This window comes from Drosophila kikkawai, chromosome X, assembly GCF_030179895.1.
Source record: "Drosophila kikkawai strain 14028-0561.14 chromosome X, DkikHiC1v2, whole genome shotgun sequence".
Lineage (NCBI taxonomy): Eukaryota > Metazoa > Arthropoda > Insecta > Diptera > Drosophilidae > Drosophila > Drosophila kikkawai.
In genome coordinates, this window is record NC_091733.1 from 25,093,548 (window position 1) to 25,111,332 (window position 17,785).

A 17,785-nucleotide genomic window follows, 5' to 3' on the forward strand; every position below is an offset into this window, starting at 1 on the left:
CATACCGACATACATATGCATGCATACACGAAGGTCCTTCGATTCAAGGCCGCTGGCATTACGGTAATTGCAAGGATTTGTCACACGACAATACAACAACAACAACCCAAAACATGGACTCCACACAAAAAAAAAAAAACGAAAACAAGAAAAAAAATGAAAGGATCATAGGGGTGAGGGGGTGAGGGGGTGAGGCGGCTGAAGGACCACCACAGGCGAATGCAAATATTTGTTTAATCAATTCTATATGTGCGGATGCAGCCACACGGCACAGCGGAGGGTATTTAATTAGGTTCTTTAGTCAAGGAATATTAAATAGAAATATAAAATAAATAAACATATGAAATAAATCAATATATGAAATAAATAGAAATATAAAATAAATAAAAATATGAAATAAATAAATATATAAAATAAAATAAAATATGAAATAAATAAAAATATGAAATAAAATAAAATATGAAATAAATAAAAATATAAAATAAATAAAAAACATGAAATAAATAAAAATATGAAATAAATAAATATATAAAATAAATAAAAATATATTTAATAATAATAATAGTGTTTGTTGATAATAATAATAATAATGTTAAACATAATAATATTTAATTAATGTTATATATTTTATTTATTCTTAATAATTTAATTCGAGCTAAGTTCCTTAAAAATTTTAAAAGTTATTGCCAAGGACTTATATTTAATGATTTCATACCGATATATCTGTATCGATATCAATACACAAATCGAAATTTCAAATGTGTAACTTGCATTTTATAAGTAACAAATCGATATAATATTCGATTTATCAAACATTATTGATAAAGTTAGCTTAAACCATGAATAAAAAGGAGCTAAGCCTAATTTAGTTATTAATTTATCGATATCTATAACATAAATCGCAATTGTTTTCATGCATCTTAAATTTTTCTATATTTTTAATATATTGAAATTTCGATTTATAATAATACTTAACTTAACATAAACATTGTAAATTTTTAACATTATGAATTTCGATATATTTAAAGATAATTTCGATATATATATGTATATCGATCTATGGAAAGCGATATACATATACCATTCTAGCTCTTGCTGTACCTTTTACCTGCCTGGCATATAGCCTTGATAAATACATACATATATAAATATATATGAAATATGTGTGAGCCCACAAATAGTATATATATATATTATATACACCTGTGTTCAGGTTATATGCATATCAATATTTGCCTCGCTGCCTGCGGCCAATTTGCCAGGGCGACGGCATTGGCAGGGGGGCTTAGGGGTTCTCTCTTTAGCGGCGGGGGTAACGATCTGGTTTTGGTTTTCCCGATTTTTCCTCTCTTCCTTTTTTTTTGGGATTTTCGCTGCTCTATTTGTGCGACGGAAAGAATTCTGCGGTGCAATTGTGAAAAATGCCAGCAAATTGGATTTACTAAAGTCAAAAAAAAAAAAAGAAAAAATGGAGAAAAAGATGCCGAAGAAAGGGAGAACTAACGAGGGAATACAGGTGTATATAAAGTCTGTATATATAAAAGTACAAAGGTATAGTAGTATATATACACAAACATATTTATTTAATTTGTATTTCATTTGCATTTTCAATACATTTCAGAAGGAAATTTGTACGAAGAGTGCTGGGATTTCATATATATATTTTTATCCTTATATGAAAATGTATCCTTTTTGCACTTTTTCTTCAATTTGAAGTTGAAGACTTAAATTTAAAAACGGTTTTAGCATTTCCTGGTACAATGTTTCCTTTCTTTTTTTATAGATTTGTATTTTTTGTTGGGTAACAAAGCATTTCTTGCATCTATTTCTAGTTGCTTTATGGCAATCACCTAGGCAACTTTGGCATCCGGATGCAGGGATCGGGATCCTGGGATGACACCTGCTCCACAACGGGCTTAAATTATGCGACAACGGCAGCGTGGGTAACACCAATAGAGCCAACCTTACCCCATCAACAAGCAACAAGCAACAAGCAGTGCAATTGCCATTGCAATTGGGGGTTACAGGCAGAGGCAGAGACCAGCATTGAAGCGGATTGTAGGTGCGAATGCCCATTGGGCTAAGGGGGAGTGGGTGGATGGGTGGGTGGTGGGTGGCAGGTGACAATAACAAAGCCGGCAGCGGCAGTGGGTTTAGCAACTGGTTGCCAGGATGACAGGTCCCGGCACTGCAAGAAAATCTAGTCATTGGGGAAGAAACATTTGCCATAGGAAAAAGATTACCCTCAGGGTGGAGAAGCTCTGCTAAGGGTTGTATATATTTTGAACTATTTTGTATAAGTTTAAATTTAATTTAAATTAAAAAAATATATATACAATTTAAGCCCAAGTTAGTAAATACATAACAAATTTAAAAGGATTTTTTTTAAGGGAAATCCTTAAATTATTTATTTATTTATTATAATTTAAAAGAGGAAAAACTTAAATTATTAATTTTTTAAAATTTATTATGTATTTAATCAAACTATGATTTACATTTTTTATATTTTTTAATTTAAATGATGTTTAAATTCGTAGGATATTTGTCTATATTATAATTAGTAATTATACTTAAGATGATGTGATAATAAATTTAAAAATAATACTTTATTTAATAATATTGAAAATTTAAAATATTTTATTGATATTAATTAAATAAATATTTTTATTGATTTGGTGATATTAAATATTTAATATTTAAATAAATATTTATTAATTAAATAAATATTTTTTGTTCATTTAATAATATTTAATATTTAATATTTTAATAATATTAAATAAATATATATATTTCAATAGAAATTATTAAACAGATTCCTGAGTATCCCATGATCTATACACATATTCTCTCTACTTTCTACATTATTTTTCTTTCCCTTGAATGTGGATTGAGCAATGGAGATGTTGATGTAGGCCACGTCCCTACAATAGACCCAGGTCCAGCCCGAGGAAGGACTCCCTCTCCCCACAGCAACTATACGGATCCATTTCCATAACCCCGCGTGAGCCGGTCTGATATTTTTTCTATGTTTTTCTATGGCGACTCCCTGTTGCTGCCTGCTGTTGGTCCTAGTACTGGTCGTGCTCCTAGTCCAGGTCCTAGTCGTGGTCCTGGCCCTCCTGCCCCTGCTCTCCTAGTCCTTTTGCTATTCCTCCTGCTGCTGTTGTTGTTGTTCAACAAAATGTCAGCCTCGACGAATTTTGCAATTTGAAAGCCACACAAATCACAAAAACTACAAGAGCAAAAATACAAAGCAAAATGTTTGCTCAAAATTTGCATAGCCGAGGGTCTAGATACCCTTAAGGATACAGGATACACTTGTGAAATTTTAAAAAATATGTATAAAAGTCTATAAATATTTAAATATCTAATATTAGATTATTTAAAATAAAATTCTATCTTTAATATTTTTTAAAAAATAATCAAAATTATTAAATATAAAAAATATATAATATAAAAGAAATATATAAATTTATTTAATATATTTAATAATTTTAAATATTCTAAAAAATATTAAATATAGAATTTTTTAAATTATAATAATTTATTAAATAACAGAATATTTATAGATTTGTTTAAAGTTTTTGTTTAAATCAAATATTAAGAAATATATCATTATTTTTATTATATATTTATATATATTATTATTATATAAAAATATATTTTAAGTAAACATTAAAAACTTCTCATTAAAATATAAATTAATTAATTAATAATAATATAATATAATTTAAATATGTCTGTATTTAAAGGGAAATTATATTCTATTCTTTAATATAGTCTATTAAATTATTGTATTCAAAATATAGTAAATTTGTTATATTCCCTATAACTTTGAAGAAATTCCCTACGAAACTATTCCAACTTCTTCTACAATTAATAATCTTTCCCCAAAATATTATCTTGTGTGCTGGCTAAACTATTTAATGTACCATTATCCTGTATCCTCTGGTTAGTGTAGTGTCATAGACAAAGCGGCAATTAAACGGGCTAACCTAGGCACAAGATTGCTTGCTTTCCCTCGGAGCCAATTGCACGATACCCCAATTAAAGGGTATCAAAAGGAAAAACAAGCTGGCATGCAAATGTTTCAATTTTTTGTAGGCGTTTCTTGGGAAAACCCAAAAGGGTTGAAAGAGAAAGAAAAAGAAAGACAAGGCAAGCAGGAAAGTGGCAAAGTGCAGAAATATGCAGACTGAAGTTTTTAGCCAAAGCCAAAGCCAAAGCCGAAACTGAAACAGAAACTGAAGTTGAAGTTGAAGTTGTTGCCTGGGTAGCACTAGTGGCATGTCTGGCACTGTCCTGGTAGGTCCATCTGTGTCCAGGACGCCATAGCTTCCAGCTTCCTTGGCATCTGCTTTATTTAAAAAATAGAGCAGTTTATTAAAGTCACAGACTCCTTCCTCCTTGTGCTCATCTAGACCAATTAAATATTGTATTTATCTTAATAACCTTTTTGTTTAATAAACTCCTTGTTGAGTTTGCTCTGGCTCTGTTTTCCTTGGCTTTTCTTTTGGCATTTTCCTTGGCTCTTGTCTTGCCTTTCTTCTTTACTATTTGTGGATTAAGTTTCTTCGGTTTGAATGCCTTGCTGCTGCTGTTGCTGTTGTTGTTTTGTCTGTCGCTCATTAGCGCATAGCTGATGCCCTGCCTGGCTTTTCCTGCTCGTTTTCCCAGGCTCCGCGGTAGGGGGGAAATTTCCCACCAATTTCACAGCCTCCTGCTAATCGTTTGTGAGCTCTTTTCTTTTCTTTTTTCTTTCTTTTTTTTTTTTTGCCAGCCGGCCGGCCGCACTTTGCAATTTGATTAATTCATGCTTCCTTGATGCCTTGGCCTGGGGTCATAGCATTAACCAATTAAGCGAGGCTCTTCAATTACTTTACTTTAAATAATTAAGGGCTTAAGTTGAAGAGAGGTATAGCCAGATATTTTTCAGATATTTTTAATATGTTTTAAAAATATTTTGGTAGCTTTTTAAATCGATTTTTTAAGGGATTGACTTTCTTTATTTTGTTTTTTTCTTTATATTAGTTTTTGTTTAGTTTTTATATTTACTAAATTGTTTGTATTTAGAATAAATATTTATTTAGATATTTTTTTAGATATTTAAAATATATTAAAAATATTTTGGTAGCTTTTTAAATCGATTTTTAAAGGGATTGACTTTATTTTATTCCCTTATTTTCTTTCTTCTTAATTCTAGTTCTTGTTTTTATTTTTTATGTTTACTAAATTGTTTGTATTTAACATAAAACTTTACTTAATATAAAACAGTATAATTATTTTATAGATATTTCAGATTTTTAAAAAATATTTTTATAGCCATTTTAAGGTATTGACTTTCATTTATTTATATTCTTCCCAAGAAAGTTCTGGTTTATTTTTTATATTTACTTAATTGTTTGTATTTACCATAAATATTTTGCTAAATTAACTTCTAAAAAAAATGAAGAGAAGAAAATCCCCCTTTTTAACCAAAAAGCAAGAAAGGAAACCTCCTTTTTAAAGTCTTGTGTAATCGATAGCTAAAAGCCTCGCCATTCGCCACTGCCACTTGAGCTGTCATCAAAAGCTGCTCAATTTTTGATTTCGATTTTGATTTTTGGGGGCTAGAGAGTTTGACTACGGAATTCCGGGTTTGGTGGAGAGAGAGTTCCCTGGGCAGATTTCTGATTGCGCCATGAGCAACAACATTTCCCCTTTGCGCGTTTATCAATTTCCGTCATCGACAGCAGCGATTCAAGGATTCAAGGATTCAAAAAAAAAAAAGGAGGCAAAGGCGAAGGCAAAGGCAAAGTCAGAGTCAGAGCCAACTAGGAACTCGAAGACTCCACTTGAGTTCCAGCCAGATTTCCTGCTCCAGCTACCTCTACTTCTGCTTCTCTTTCTGCCCTCCTTTATTTTGCTGCTTCCTTTATATTATATTTTTTATATGCCGCTCTTGGTCCTTGTTTTAATATATATATCTCGGGACAGAAGTTGCCTTTGCCATTTTTCCCCATTGGCATTTTCCCTTTTTGCACCGCTTTTGCGGTGGCCACTATTAGACCGAGCTTTAGCTAAGATCGATCCTGGGGGAGTCCTTAAAATGGTTTCCATGTAACCACCACACACACAGAGCGCGCCCAGCGGCCAGGATATGTATGTATGTACGCCAACCCACCCCCCCGCTTTCTGTGTGCATGACGCTTTATGCTTTATCCACTTGAACTCTTTCAGTTTTTTATCTATTAAATCATGATTGGCTACAATTTACACAAGTGGGCGACGGTCCTCGACTCGGCTCCCTTGGCCCCTAAACTCCTGCCTTTCAGTTCACAACTCCATCTACATTTCAGTCTCAGTCTCCGTCTCCGTCTCAGTCTCAGTCTCAGTCTCAGTCTTAGTCTCGGTCTCCATTTCCAGCTGAAGTTTCTCTTTGGCCTTAACCCCTTTGGGCCCTTTCGGGCATGTGCTTCAAATTGGATGGCAACACTTGGCCCCAAGTTACCGGGTGGGGGGGGGTGTGCTCTTTTAGAAGGTTGGACTGGGCGGGAGATTTGTCATATCATCATTATCATCATAGTTTTGGCCAGGAAACAAAGGACTAAGAAGACTAATACTAGCTGGGAATTGATTTTAGGTAAAGATTAAATATTTTTAAATATTTAAAAAGTTATACATATAAAAACAGCAAATAAGGTAAATGAATTTCAGCTTAAAAAGAACAAAAAACAAAAAAAAAAACCATTTCAAAAAATAAGATAAAAATAATATTAAGTAAGAGAAAAATGTTAAAGAAAATTAAGAAAACCTCTATCTTGCAGAAGGTAATGTAGTTCAAATTGGCCATCTTTTATCTCTAATAACTAATTTAATATATAATATAATATAATAAATATTATTATATTTTTAATATTATATAAATTTATTTTCTATTATTTAAATATATGTTCTAAAATTTAATTTAGTTTCTAAAATTTAATTCAGTTTCTAAAATTTAATTTAGTTTCTAATATTTAAATATATTTTCTAAAATTTAATTTAGTTTATATATATTTAATATATTTTCTAAAATTTAATTTATTTCCTAATATTTCAAATATTTTCTAAGATTTAATTTATTTCCTAATATTTCAAATATTTTCTAATATTTCATAAAATTTTTTAATGTATATATTTTATTATAAGAGGCCAAAAAACTATTAAATAACCAATTCAATATATTCCCTTGTTAATAATATATATTTAAGATTAATATTTAAGAATAAAATTTAAGAAATTATTACCCTATTTCAAAGCCAAGAAAGTCTGTTAATAAACTAGCCTCTTGAAAGCCGTTCGAAATTGGAGAAACACAGAAGGAACTAAGCATAAGCATAATTTTGGTGAACCAAAAATTTTGATTTCTTAAAAAAAATTCAACTTAAAGCTTTTTTGGCTTAGTTAAAGATTTTTACATTTAGTTTTTTTTCACTTAAATTTTTTTTCCAAATTTTACATACAAATTTCTGCCAATGTGGCGTATGATTAATATTTTTACCAAAATTACTCATACGTAATAAAATAAATTTTATTTTGTTATTTTAGTAAAAAAACAAGTTAAAATTAAGCATTAATTAAGGAAATTAATTTTTAAAATTATTTAAATTATTATTTAAAGTAAATATTTAATGTATTATTCCTAAAAACATTTATAAAGATTTGAAAAATATATAAATTTAATTTTAATCCCAAATAATTTTGTTCTTTGTTATTCTCAGTGCACCCGTATCCTCGGCCCGCCCGTATTTATTTTCTTATCCCACAATTTGGGGCTGCTCTCTTTTTGGCGCATTTTATTACATATTCGGTTTCAGTCATGCGTTGTCCCCCCATCGCCATCGTCGTCGTCATCGTCGTCGTCTTGCGTTATTCATTTCCAGATTTCTTTCCTCTTTTCTTTTTTTTTGTGCGTTTTTCGCTTTTGGTCTTCATTGAAATGCCAGTGTAAGGGGTTCCATTTCGCCGCTTTGATTGGTTTCGAGCATGTAGTTACCAAAAATTCCAGTGCCAACTCTGGGATTGCCCCCTCCGCGCCTTCGGTTGTCCTTCTCCTGCCCCCTGGTCCTGCCTCCTGCCTTGTCATTTGAATCGCATACACACAACCACTCAGAGAAATTGGGTTTATATACATTGTAAAAATTATAAAAAAAAATTCAAAGAAAATATTTGAAATAATGAAATTTAATCAATATTTTCCAATATTTTTTTTATAATTTTGTACGCTTAGAAAAAATATTCAAAGCACTATAATTGTCTTTAAAAATATATATATATTAATATATTTGAAACCCTTTTTAAATGTCTATATTTTCCTATTCTTAAATTATTTATTTTGTTTTTAAAATGATTTTTCTCAGTGCACACAGCCGCCGTGCAAATTGCAACTGTTGGCATTTCCCATCATCAGTGGCTGAGACTGTCAGTCAATATTAAAGAGCCATTAGTTCCAGGGAGGGGGACGTGGAAAAGCATAGGGAAGAAGGCAACAAATATAGGTTTAAATTTCCCAAAGAAAATTACTCTAAACTTTGGGAAATTCTCTTTTAGTTCAAACTTGAACTAAATTTAATTTCGGGGATTGTTTTCACTGATTTCTGTTAGTCCAAAAATCCCTCTCCTTTTCTCACTTTGCCCAATCATCCGACAATTGTCAACTGGTGTTGGGGAAAAGCGGAAAATCGTGCAACGAAAATGGCTCAAGTGCTTGCCATAAATATTGAAGGACTCGCAATGTTCTACCCCCTTTTGGGATTCACATATATGTACATACATACATGAAACTTTACATAAATAAACATAAAGGAAATCTAGGTCGAGGTCGTAGCGAAGGGGTTTTGATTTTTTTCACATAGTTAACATATTTTTTAAGGGTGTTGAGTATATATATAGTAATATTTATTAGCAGATTATACATTTTTTTTATTAGAATATTTCTAATAAATAATATTTATAAATTTTTTTAATATTTTAAAAGCTAATCATAGTAAAATATAATAATTACCAGGGAAAAACTCTTTTTACTGAGCTTACACTTTTTTTTACAAGTTTAAAAAATATTTTTAGCCTTGTTTATGTAATGATTTGTAATATATAATTTAATTTTAATTTATATAATTTAATATATTATTTAATATATATTATTTAATTTATATATATATTATTATATAAATATAAGTATATATTTATATTATATTATTATATTTATATTTAATTTATATTTTTTAAAGTGCTATAATATTTTTTAAAATCATTTTTAAGAAATCATAAAAAATTTTTAAATTCAAAACTAATCCAAAAAAGCATTAAATTCATTGGGGAAAAGTAGTTTTGTCTTAGTTTTAAATATAATCATTATAAAAAAATAATTATTAAAAATAAAAATCTAGATTACTTCTTAAATATAGCATATTTTCCAAGTATGTAGTTATATATTTCACACATAAATCAAGGAAATGAGAAATAAGGCCAGTCAAGCAGCAAGAAATAACTCCAATCAGCCTTAGACATGTAAGCTATATGTCTATATATATATATATTTAAGAATGTACATATGTGTGCCATAATAAATATAGTATTTTATTTTTTTTTCGCCCAGTGAAATTCACATTGCAAATCGCATCTTGCGCTGTAAAATTTATTAAAGCGGAAATTATTCATTGCACGATCGAGTGGCTTTTATGATTGCCAGCTTGCCGCAGATTGGGACCAGGACCTACACTCGTCTTCCGCACACACACACACACACACACACGTAATTGATTGATATACATACATATATATGTACATGTGATATATATACATATATCCGCTTGGAATTTGCCAGTTGATGTGCCATAATTAGCCTTAACTCTCGGTCTCCATAAACAGGACAAGCCAAAGGACAGGCAGAGAAATTCAATACGATTTTGATTTTATTCATTTGATGCATATTAAATTGTACAACAGCTTAACACACACATACACACACACACACACACACACACAAGAGGAGGAAAAAGGACGAAGAGGAAATAAGGGTCCGAAGGAGGAGAACAACCGCCTTTCAGTTGTCAGTTTCCGTTTTGCGGCAATTTTAATTAATAAAAATTGACATTTCGCCAGGCACCGGACCAGAAATGCAATTGCAAAAAATAAAATATTATACCCAATAAATAAATATATATATATAGATTAATATATAGTAATGCGGCCTGACAACGGATCAAGGAGGGGGGCAATAAATATTTAATATTTAGTGGCCAGCCATTGTTCAGCAATTTTGCTCTACTGTTAAATCCGTAATAATAATGCCCAGCGACATGACAAGGACACAAAGGACACAGGAGAGGGTATAGGGGGGTGTACATACATATATATATCAAATGAAATGAGACGGAATGAAACGTGAAAACATGGAATTGTGGTTGGCATTATTAATACATGAAATCAAATGGCCCATGGCCATCCATCGCTCTCTCCGTTCTTCACCGATCCTGTTGCGGTCGTCCTTTTCAATTAGACTAAGCACACACACACACACACACACACACTCTGAACACACACTCTATTTTCAATTCGAGACTGTACATATATTTAAATGCTGGTTAACCCCATTTTGGCCCTCTGAAAATCGCCATTTTCGAATTGTAACCAAAAAGCCGAAATCGGTTTAATGAAGTTTATTGAGAGGCCCCCGAACTCCTCTTCCACATGTGTGGATTTTTCCAACGAAAATGTTAATTTTAATTCCATTTACCCTGTCACTTTATCGATTTATTTTTCTATATATTTGTTTTTATTTTCGTTGCCATTTATTTTGGGCCACTTGCTGGCTCTGCTTTGCGGCGAGGAGAACACACGGAATTCTGTTTCCGGCACCAGGCGTTAATAGAATTTGTTTTCAGTGTAATTGATAATGAATTTATGCTTTTTAAAGAAACTCTGTAGTTCTTAATGTTTATATTTTATATTAAATTTTTTTTTTATTTTTTATTTAATATTTAAGAGACTTTTAAAATGGTTAAGAACCATTGTCCCTGCCTATAATGAACTCTCAAGGAGTAAAATTATAATCACTGCTATAATTTTTTTTTATATTTTTTAAATTAAGATTTTAAGCTTGGTTATTAAAATATTTGTATTATGAAATATTAAATATTTATATATAAATAAAAATGTATTCAAAATTTTAAAATATATTATAATTTTAGATTTTAAACTTGGATATTATATTATTTTTAAATTTTTGTAATATAAGATATTAAATACAGTACAACTTTTTAATATTTATATAAATAAATATTTATTTATATAAATATTTAAAAGTTGTATTGGAAATTATAATATATTTTTATTTAAGATTTTTAACTTGTTTAAAATTATTTGTAAATAAAAATATTTGTAATATTAAATTTTAAAATGTTCACTACTCTTATATATATTCAATATTTTTTATTTTAAAATCAGTAATAAAAAACCTAATCTTTAGACAACTTTCACCGCACTCTATACATAGTGTGTCCCCCTTAACCAAGAGAATAATTATCCAACCCTTGACTGTGGTGGGCGTTGGCGACTTCCCCCAGCCTCCCCCCAAAACGGCAAGTGAAATAAATGAGCCAAATTAACTGGTCACTGCAAGTCCCCTTCGGGCCCCCCTCCTGCCAACCGATATTAATGCAAGAGTTTAAGTGTTCCAAATGACGCTGATAATGGGGCCAACAGGGGATGATGATGATGATAACGGTGATGATGATGATGATGATGATGCTGGAGAAGGACAAGCTGGGGGAGCTTAATATGTAATTTATAATTTTGATTGCGCTGCCAGCGTTGACATCGAAGTCAGCGTCTCTGTTGGCTGCGCACTTAATCCGCTGAGAAAAATGTGCGCGCCCTTATTAATGCTTTAAATGCGGTGCCAGGGACGACTGACTGCAGCCACCGACCACTGACTGACTGACGTAGTGCACAGTGGCAGAGAGATAATTATAATTAAAATATATATATATATAAATATATAAAAAATATAAAAAAAATATATAAAAAAAATATAAAAAAAATATATAAATATAAAAAAAATATATATAAATATATATAAAAATATATAAAAAATATGTAAAAAATATATATGAAAAAATATATGAAAAAAAAAAAATATATATAAAAAAATATATAAAAAAATATATAAAAAAAATATATAAAGATAAAAAATGTTTAAAAAATATATACAAAAAATATATACATATATATAGAAAAAAAATATAAAAAAATATTTATTTTAAATAATAATAGTTCTGTAATGGGTTAAAAAATTCGTTAAAATTTTAAAATAACCACCAAAATTTTAAAAAATAAAGTCATAAATATTTTTATTTTTCGCAAGTTTATAAATATAAATTAAAGATTTAAGGACTTTGGGATGAACCAAAAAACTAACACACAATTCTTTATCGTTATTTTTCCCTTTTAATTAGACTTTCCTAGAAACTTTAAACCATCAAAATTTTATCAATACATTTTTTAGTTTAAATATAACTTTAATTCCTTCGAATTAGCTTAAGCTTTTTCTTCCGCCTTTTGCTACTTAACAAATTTTCCATTCGATTTCTTGTATTTACCAAGAAATTTTATGCAGATTGGTTAGCATTTTGTAGAGTCCTGCGAGTCCTTCCGCTGCCAAACCCTTTAAGTATTTGCATTAGCTCAGAGAGAGAGAGAGGGCGAGAGAGGGGGAGAGAGAGATAGCGAGAGGGACTACCCAAAATGGGGGGCGTGGTGCGTCAGAAATTAATGGAGCGTAATTTATGAAAATTATACAATTGCCAGACTGGCCACGCCCACATTGCACACTCACACACGCATCAAGGAGAAAGGATGCTTAACTTACAAAAATTTCATCAAAAGCATAAGAGAGAGAGAGAGAGAGGGAGAGAAAAAGAGCTGAGGAAAATGAGAAGAAGCTGGCATCTCTTCTGCTTACTTTGCCAAAAACTTTATATGAAGAAAGTTTGAGTCAAGCGGGGTGATGGGGCGCAAGAGGGGAGAGGTGGGGAAAGAGGCGGGAAAAGTGGCTAAAAAATTTAGGGGGGGGGGGGGGTAGCAGGTGCAGCGGGTAAGGATACAGCGGAGCTGGAGGGTTGAAAACATTTTATTAACAGCAGACATCGTCTATGAAAAGCTTAAAAAACAAAAATTAATTTAAATTACATATTTGCCCACAAAGCAATGCCTGGAGGGGGGTGGTGGTGGGTGCTGTGTGTGTATGTGTGTGTGTGTTTTCTAGGTGCCTTGTTATTGTTCTTCCCGCTGCCGCTGCTGTTGTTTGGCAAAGAAAAAAAAACCTCAAATTATACACAAATTTACGATGTTTTGATAAGCTCTTGCTTCTTGCTCCTCCTCGCGTCCTTCACCCTCCACACCCTCTTCCCTCCCTTCTCCCCTTCTCCACATTTTTCCCTGTTTATCAGATGTGCCAAAAGCCATAACAACAACAACAACAACAACAAGTACCATTTGTGCCACGCACAAACGCAACACAAATCCGAATAAATAAAAACAAAATAAAAAATAAAAAACAATGTTGAGCAGACAGCAGAAAAACAAAAATTATTTTAATAAAATTCTTCAAGTCAAAAACGAAAACTGAATGCAGTACTGAAGAGGTGCTTATAAGGAGGGAAAGAGGATAAACAGAAAAGGTGAAAAGCCGAAAAACTTTATTTACGCTTAAAATAATTGCCTTGAGAAAGTTCTGGGAAAATTCTAGAGAGTTTCTTCAGATGAAAATAAGATTAAGAAAAAAAGATTATGTTTACATAAATTAATTTATAAAATATAATCATATCAATAAATATTCTCGTAATAATAACATATATTTAAAAATCTTAAGACTTAAAACTTTAAATTTTAAACTGCCTAATGAAGCGCAGCCAACTTTACTTTGTATAATTTAGGTGGCAACACCAAACGTCAAAATGTAAACAAGAAAATAAAAGTTACAAACAAAAAAAAAATACTGTTAATTAAGAAAATACCTAAACAGATTAAAGTCATTGAAAAAAACAATATAAACAAAATTCTATTAGTTACTTTCTTTTGCTTTGTTTCTTTTTTTCTCTTCTTTTCCATGTTTTTTTTTTCAATCAAGTCAAGTTGGCTTCACTTTATTGAAATATCTATCATTATTAGTTATCGATAATCAGTATATCAAGTATAAAAACATGTTCACACTTAATACCAAACATATGTATATCCTTAGACATCTAAATAAATTTAAAAAATAATAATCGATAATAAGGAATATATCAAAAACATATTTACGGAATTCTACAAACACAATTTTCAGTTTTAATAAGAAAACCCCATTGTACACTGAAGCTTGGTAGCTAAAGTACCCCGAAAAAAAATAAATGTAGGGCATAGAAAGTTGGTGTTCGTGTGGGCGGTGTCCTTTTTTGTTTTTGTTTTTTTTTTTTTCGAACAAAAGCCAAAAAAAAGTTTTTGTAGCGGAAACACGGAAATGTTTTACATGCACGCGCATAACGAGCGGCACCCCAAAGGGGGGCTGGGGTGCTGGCATGAAAACGCGGTGAAAGTGGGCTGAAATTGGGGGGGGGTTCAAGGTGGTGTGAAGCGAAAAGACGAGTTCAGGCTGCTGAGGGGAAAAAATGAAGAAAGATGAACACGCTTCAGCAGCAAAGTCATGTCACTTGATTCTGTTCTGTTCTGTTCCGACTTTCTTCGCTTTCTTCCCAGCCCCTAAAAACATATCTTTTCTTATTCACGCTCTTTGGTGAAAATTTCCGGGAAATATTCAAGAAGTCGCCGCAATTTAGTTGCTTTTCGAAATATATATAAACTTGTATAAGGGCGATTCCATTGCTATATAGACAAACATTCTGGGTTATGTTACATATTGAATTTAAGTAATATTTTAAATACTAGCAGGAAAAAGATATCGATTACTAAATAAACCTTGTAACTTTCTCCAACTTCTTCTTGTTTTTTAAATTATGAATTATTTTTGCATTAAGATAAATGTAAATAAACTCAAAAGCTGCCTTTTGAGGTCTCCGATTTATACAACTTAATGCAATGCCTCCATGAAGGAAGGAGCAGTGGAATGCAGATATTATTTGTACTCCACCACTAAGCTTTTTTCAAGCCTTATGCAACACTGACGAGAAAACATCAGGTGACGGCGTGTGTCAGTTTCTAGCAAGTGAAGTTTTTCTTTTATTTCGGAGTTTGAAGAGTTTTCTTTTTGTTTACAGTTGTCAGGGATATAAACCCCATTTAGCTGAGTAAGTGAGGACTATTAATAACATCAAGGAATCTTTGCTAAATGTTAATTAATGAAAGTGCAAAATTCGTGGCACGTGCGAGAATTTTCATGGGAAATGGGAGCGCCTGTTTAGTGATAAAAATAAGGCTACAAACCAAGATTTAAACCAAAAATGGCAAAGAATATTAGTTATAGATTCTAGAAAATGAGAGATTTCTGCAAAAATTGCAAAAATTTCGCTGTGTGTTTGCCAGGAATGTTTCGTTTTTAATTGTTATATTAATTATATTTTTTATCTTATAGCTAACATGGCCTCTTCCCCACCCGATCTGAAGGATGCTCAGAAGCAATACGAATGCCCCATATGCCTGGAGAACGTGCGTTGGCGTCTACCGGTGGCCTTTAAATGTGGCCATGTGTTTTGCAAAAAATGCATTGAGATGACTATAGAAAAGTTTGGCCAGAAATGCCCAGTCTGTGAACATGAAATCAATGAGGCTCCTCTAACGTTAAGCCTGTAAGAAGGTGTCTTTTTAATATTACTTTTAAACTTTTACGCTTATCTTTGTTTCAGCTTCAAAATCCGTCCTCGTGAAAGAGTTAGGCTCGTGCGAAGTTGTACCCTTAAATCCAAACCAGTATACAAATATCCCACTAAAGGTCGCCCAAGAAACGGCATTGTAAAGCCCACCAAAGATTCGAATAACTGTGATCACTACGAATGTCCGATATGCGCTGAAAATGTGATCCAAGGCAATGCAATGTCCACCGAATGTGGTCATGTCTTTTGCGAAAAGTGCCTTGAGACGACGGCCACCGAGTGTTTCATTTGCAGGAAACAAATAACAAGGGATAAGTTCATCCGTTTATATATATAAGGTGTTCTCCAAAACGCCTTAAGATCTCCTCGGGGGATAATAACCAAGTCATTTTATAAAACGGAACCAAAGAAAGATCTCCATCTCACTGTATACTGCCTGAAATATTTTCATAAAAAATGTTTTTAGCAACACCTCAGTAACAGTACCAAATAATAACAAAATACACAACTTTATGACTATTATTTAACCAAATCTAAAACAGATATTAGAGAAGAACGAAAAGAGCCACAGGGGGGAGGAGGATTTTCCTCATTTTCCCTCCCCCAAAAGACCACCGCCCAGTGGCCGTGTGTCAGTTAATTAGCTCATAAAATATGCAGAATGGCGAACAATTCGCACCTTTAGACCCGAAGAGGAGCTTCAAAAAGGCTGAGAGAGCTTGAAAGGCATTTGGGCCACAAAAGGGGGTGAGGCTGATGGGGGGGTTGGAAAGTGGGAAATGGGGGGTGCTAGGCGTAAATGGGTGTAACCAAATGAAATAATTGAGTGCCAAAGCAGACACAAAAGGATATACAAACTCAGCGATCCAAAAGATGTCCTAATTTGATTTTTAAATATTATTTAAGCTTAGTTTTTAATTATTAATTATAATATATATTATTTATTAATTTATTATATATATTTTATTTAATTAAAACTACATTTGTGCTTTAAAAAATAAAACAATTTTAAATAACAATAAAAACTTGGAAAAGACTTAAATTTAAAAAATATAATTAAACAAAATTTATAGAATTTTATGTGATATATTTTATATAAAATATATTAAATATATTATAAAAATCTGGGAAAAGACTTAAATTAAAAAATATAATTAAACAAAATTTATAGAATTTTATGTGATATATTTTATAAACAATATTTTAAATAAATATTCAAGAAACTAAGTCTTTGATTATAGATTTCTTAATACCTTTTAAAAGCAATCCTTCCACGTTGTTTCTTGTTTTTACAACAAAAATTATGTATTTAATTACTTTAAAAAAATATAAAAAATACAAGAATAAAGTATTTCCCCTGACAAACCAAGTTATTGTCACCATAATGTCTAATCTCCTTGGCAAGGACCCAAAAAAAAAAAAAACAAAGGACAACGCAACGAGTTGGTTCTGGTGCTCTTTCGCTCGTTGGTTGCTGGTGGTCATGTATGGCAGATGAACGTTTTGTGGAGTTTATGAACTTTGTAATTACACACTTTATTAATTTATGCGCTGCGGGGCAACTTTCTGGCGAATTAGAAAACGGAAAACGCAGGAAAAGGCAGGAAAAACGAGCAGCCAAAGGAACGTGTTAATGCCTTAGACACCAAAATGATGGAAAACTCCACTCCACAAAATCCCTCATCAGGCCGGCTTGACTTTTTAACCTTTAAACCTGACTTCACAAACCCCAAAGAGAAGCTAAAAAGACGAAGAAGCTGAATTAGTGGCTGTTGGAATTTCGGGTTGCGAATGTTTTGAAATTTTAATTTGCGAACGTGACTGACCAATTGGCTGGGCCAAGGAAAACCCGGAAGAGGCCGTCAAGAAAAGCAAGGAAAAACCAGAAAGTGAGCTAATTATTGGCACGCCGAAGTATGTATACCCTTGTAGATTGCAATTAATTCACTACAAAT

General features: G+C 31.7%; 1 protein-coding gene and 1 long non-coding RNA gene across 2 annotated transcripts in view; one reads left to right on the forward strand and one right to left on the reverse strand.

Moving 5' to 3' along the window:
• Positions 1–17,785, reverse strand: part of LOC138929277 (uncharacterized) — a 61,484-nt gene that overhangs the window by 11,677 nt on the left and 32,022 nt on the right. The window lies entirely within an intron of this gene.
• LOC108083778 (E3 ubiquitin-protein ligase RNF138-like) lies at positions 15,207–16,343 on the forward strand. Its single transcript, XM_017179702.3, has 3 exons — positions 15,207–15,308; positions 15,593–15,806; positions 15,864–16,343. The coding sequence occupies exons 2-3, from the start codon at positions 15,598–15,600 to the stop codon at positions 16,165–16,167; spliced, it is 513 nt and encodes a 170-aa protein (XP_017035191.1). The 5' UTR covers positions 15,207–15,308; positions 15,593–15,597; the 3' UTR covers positions 16,168–16,343.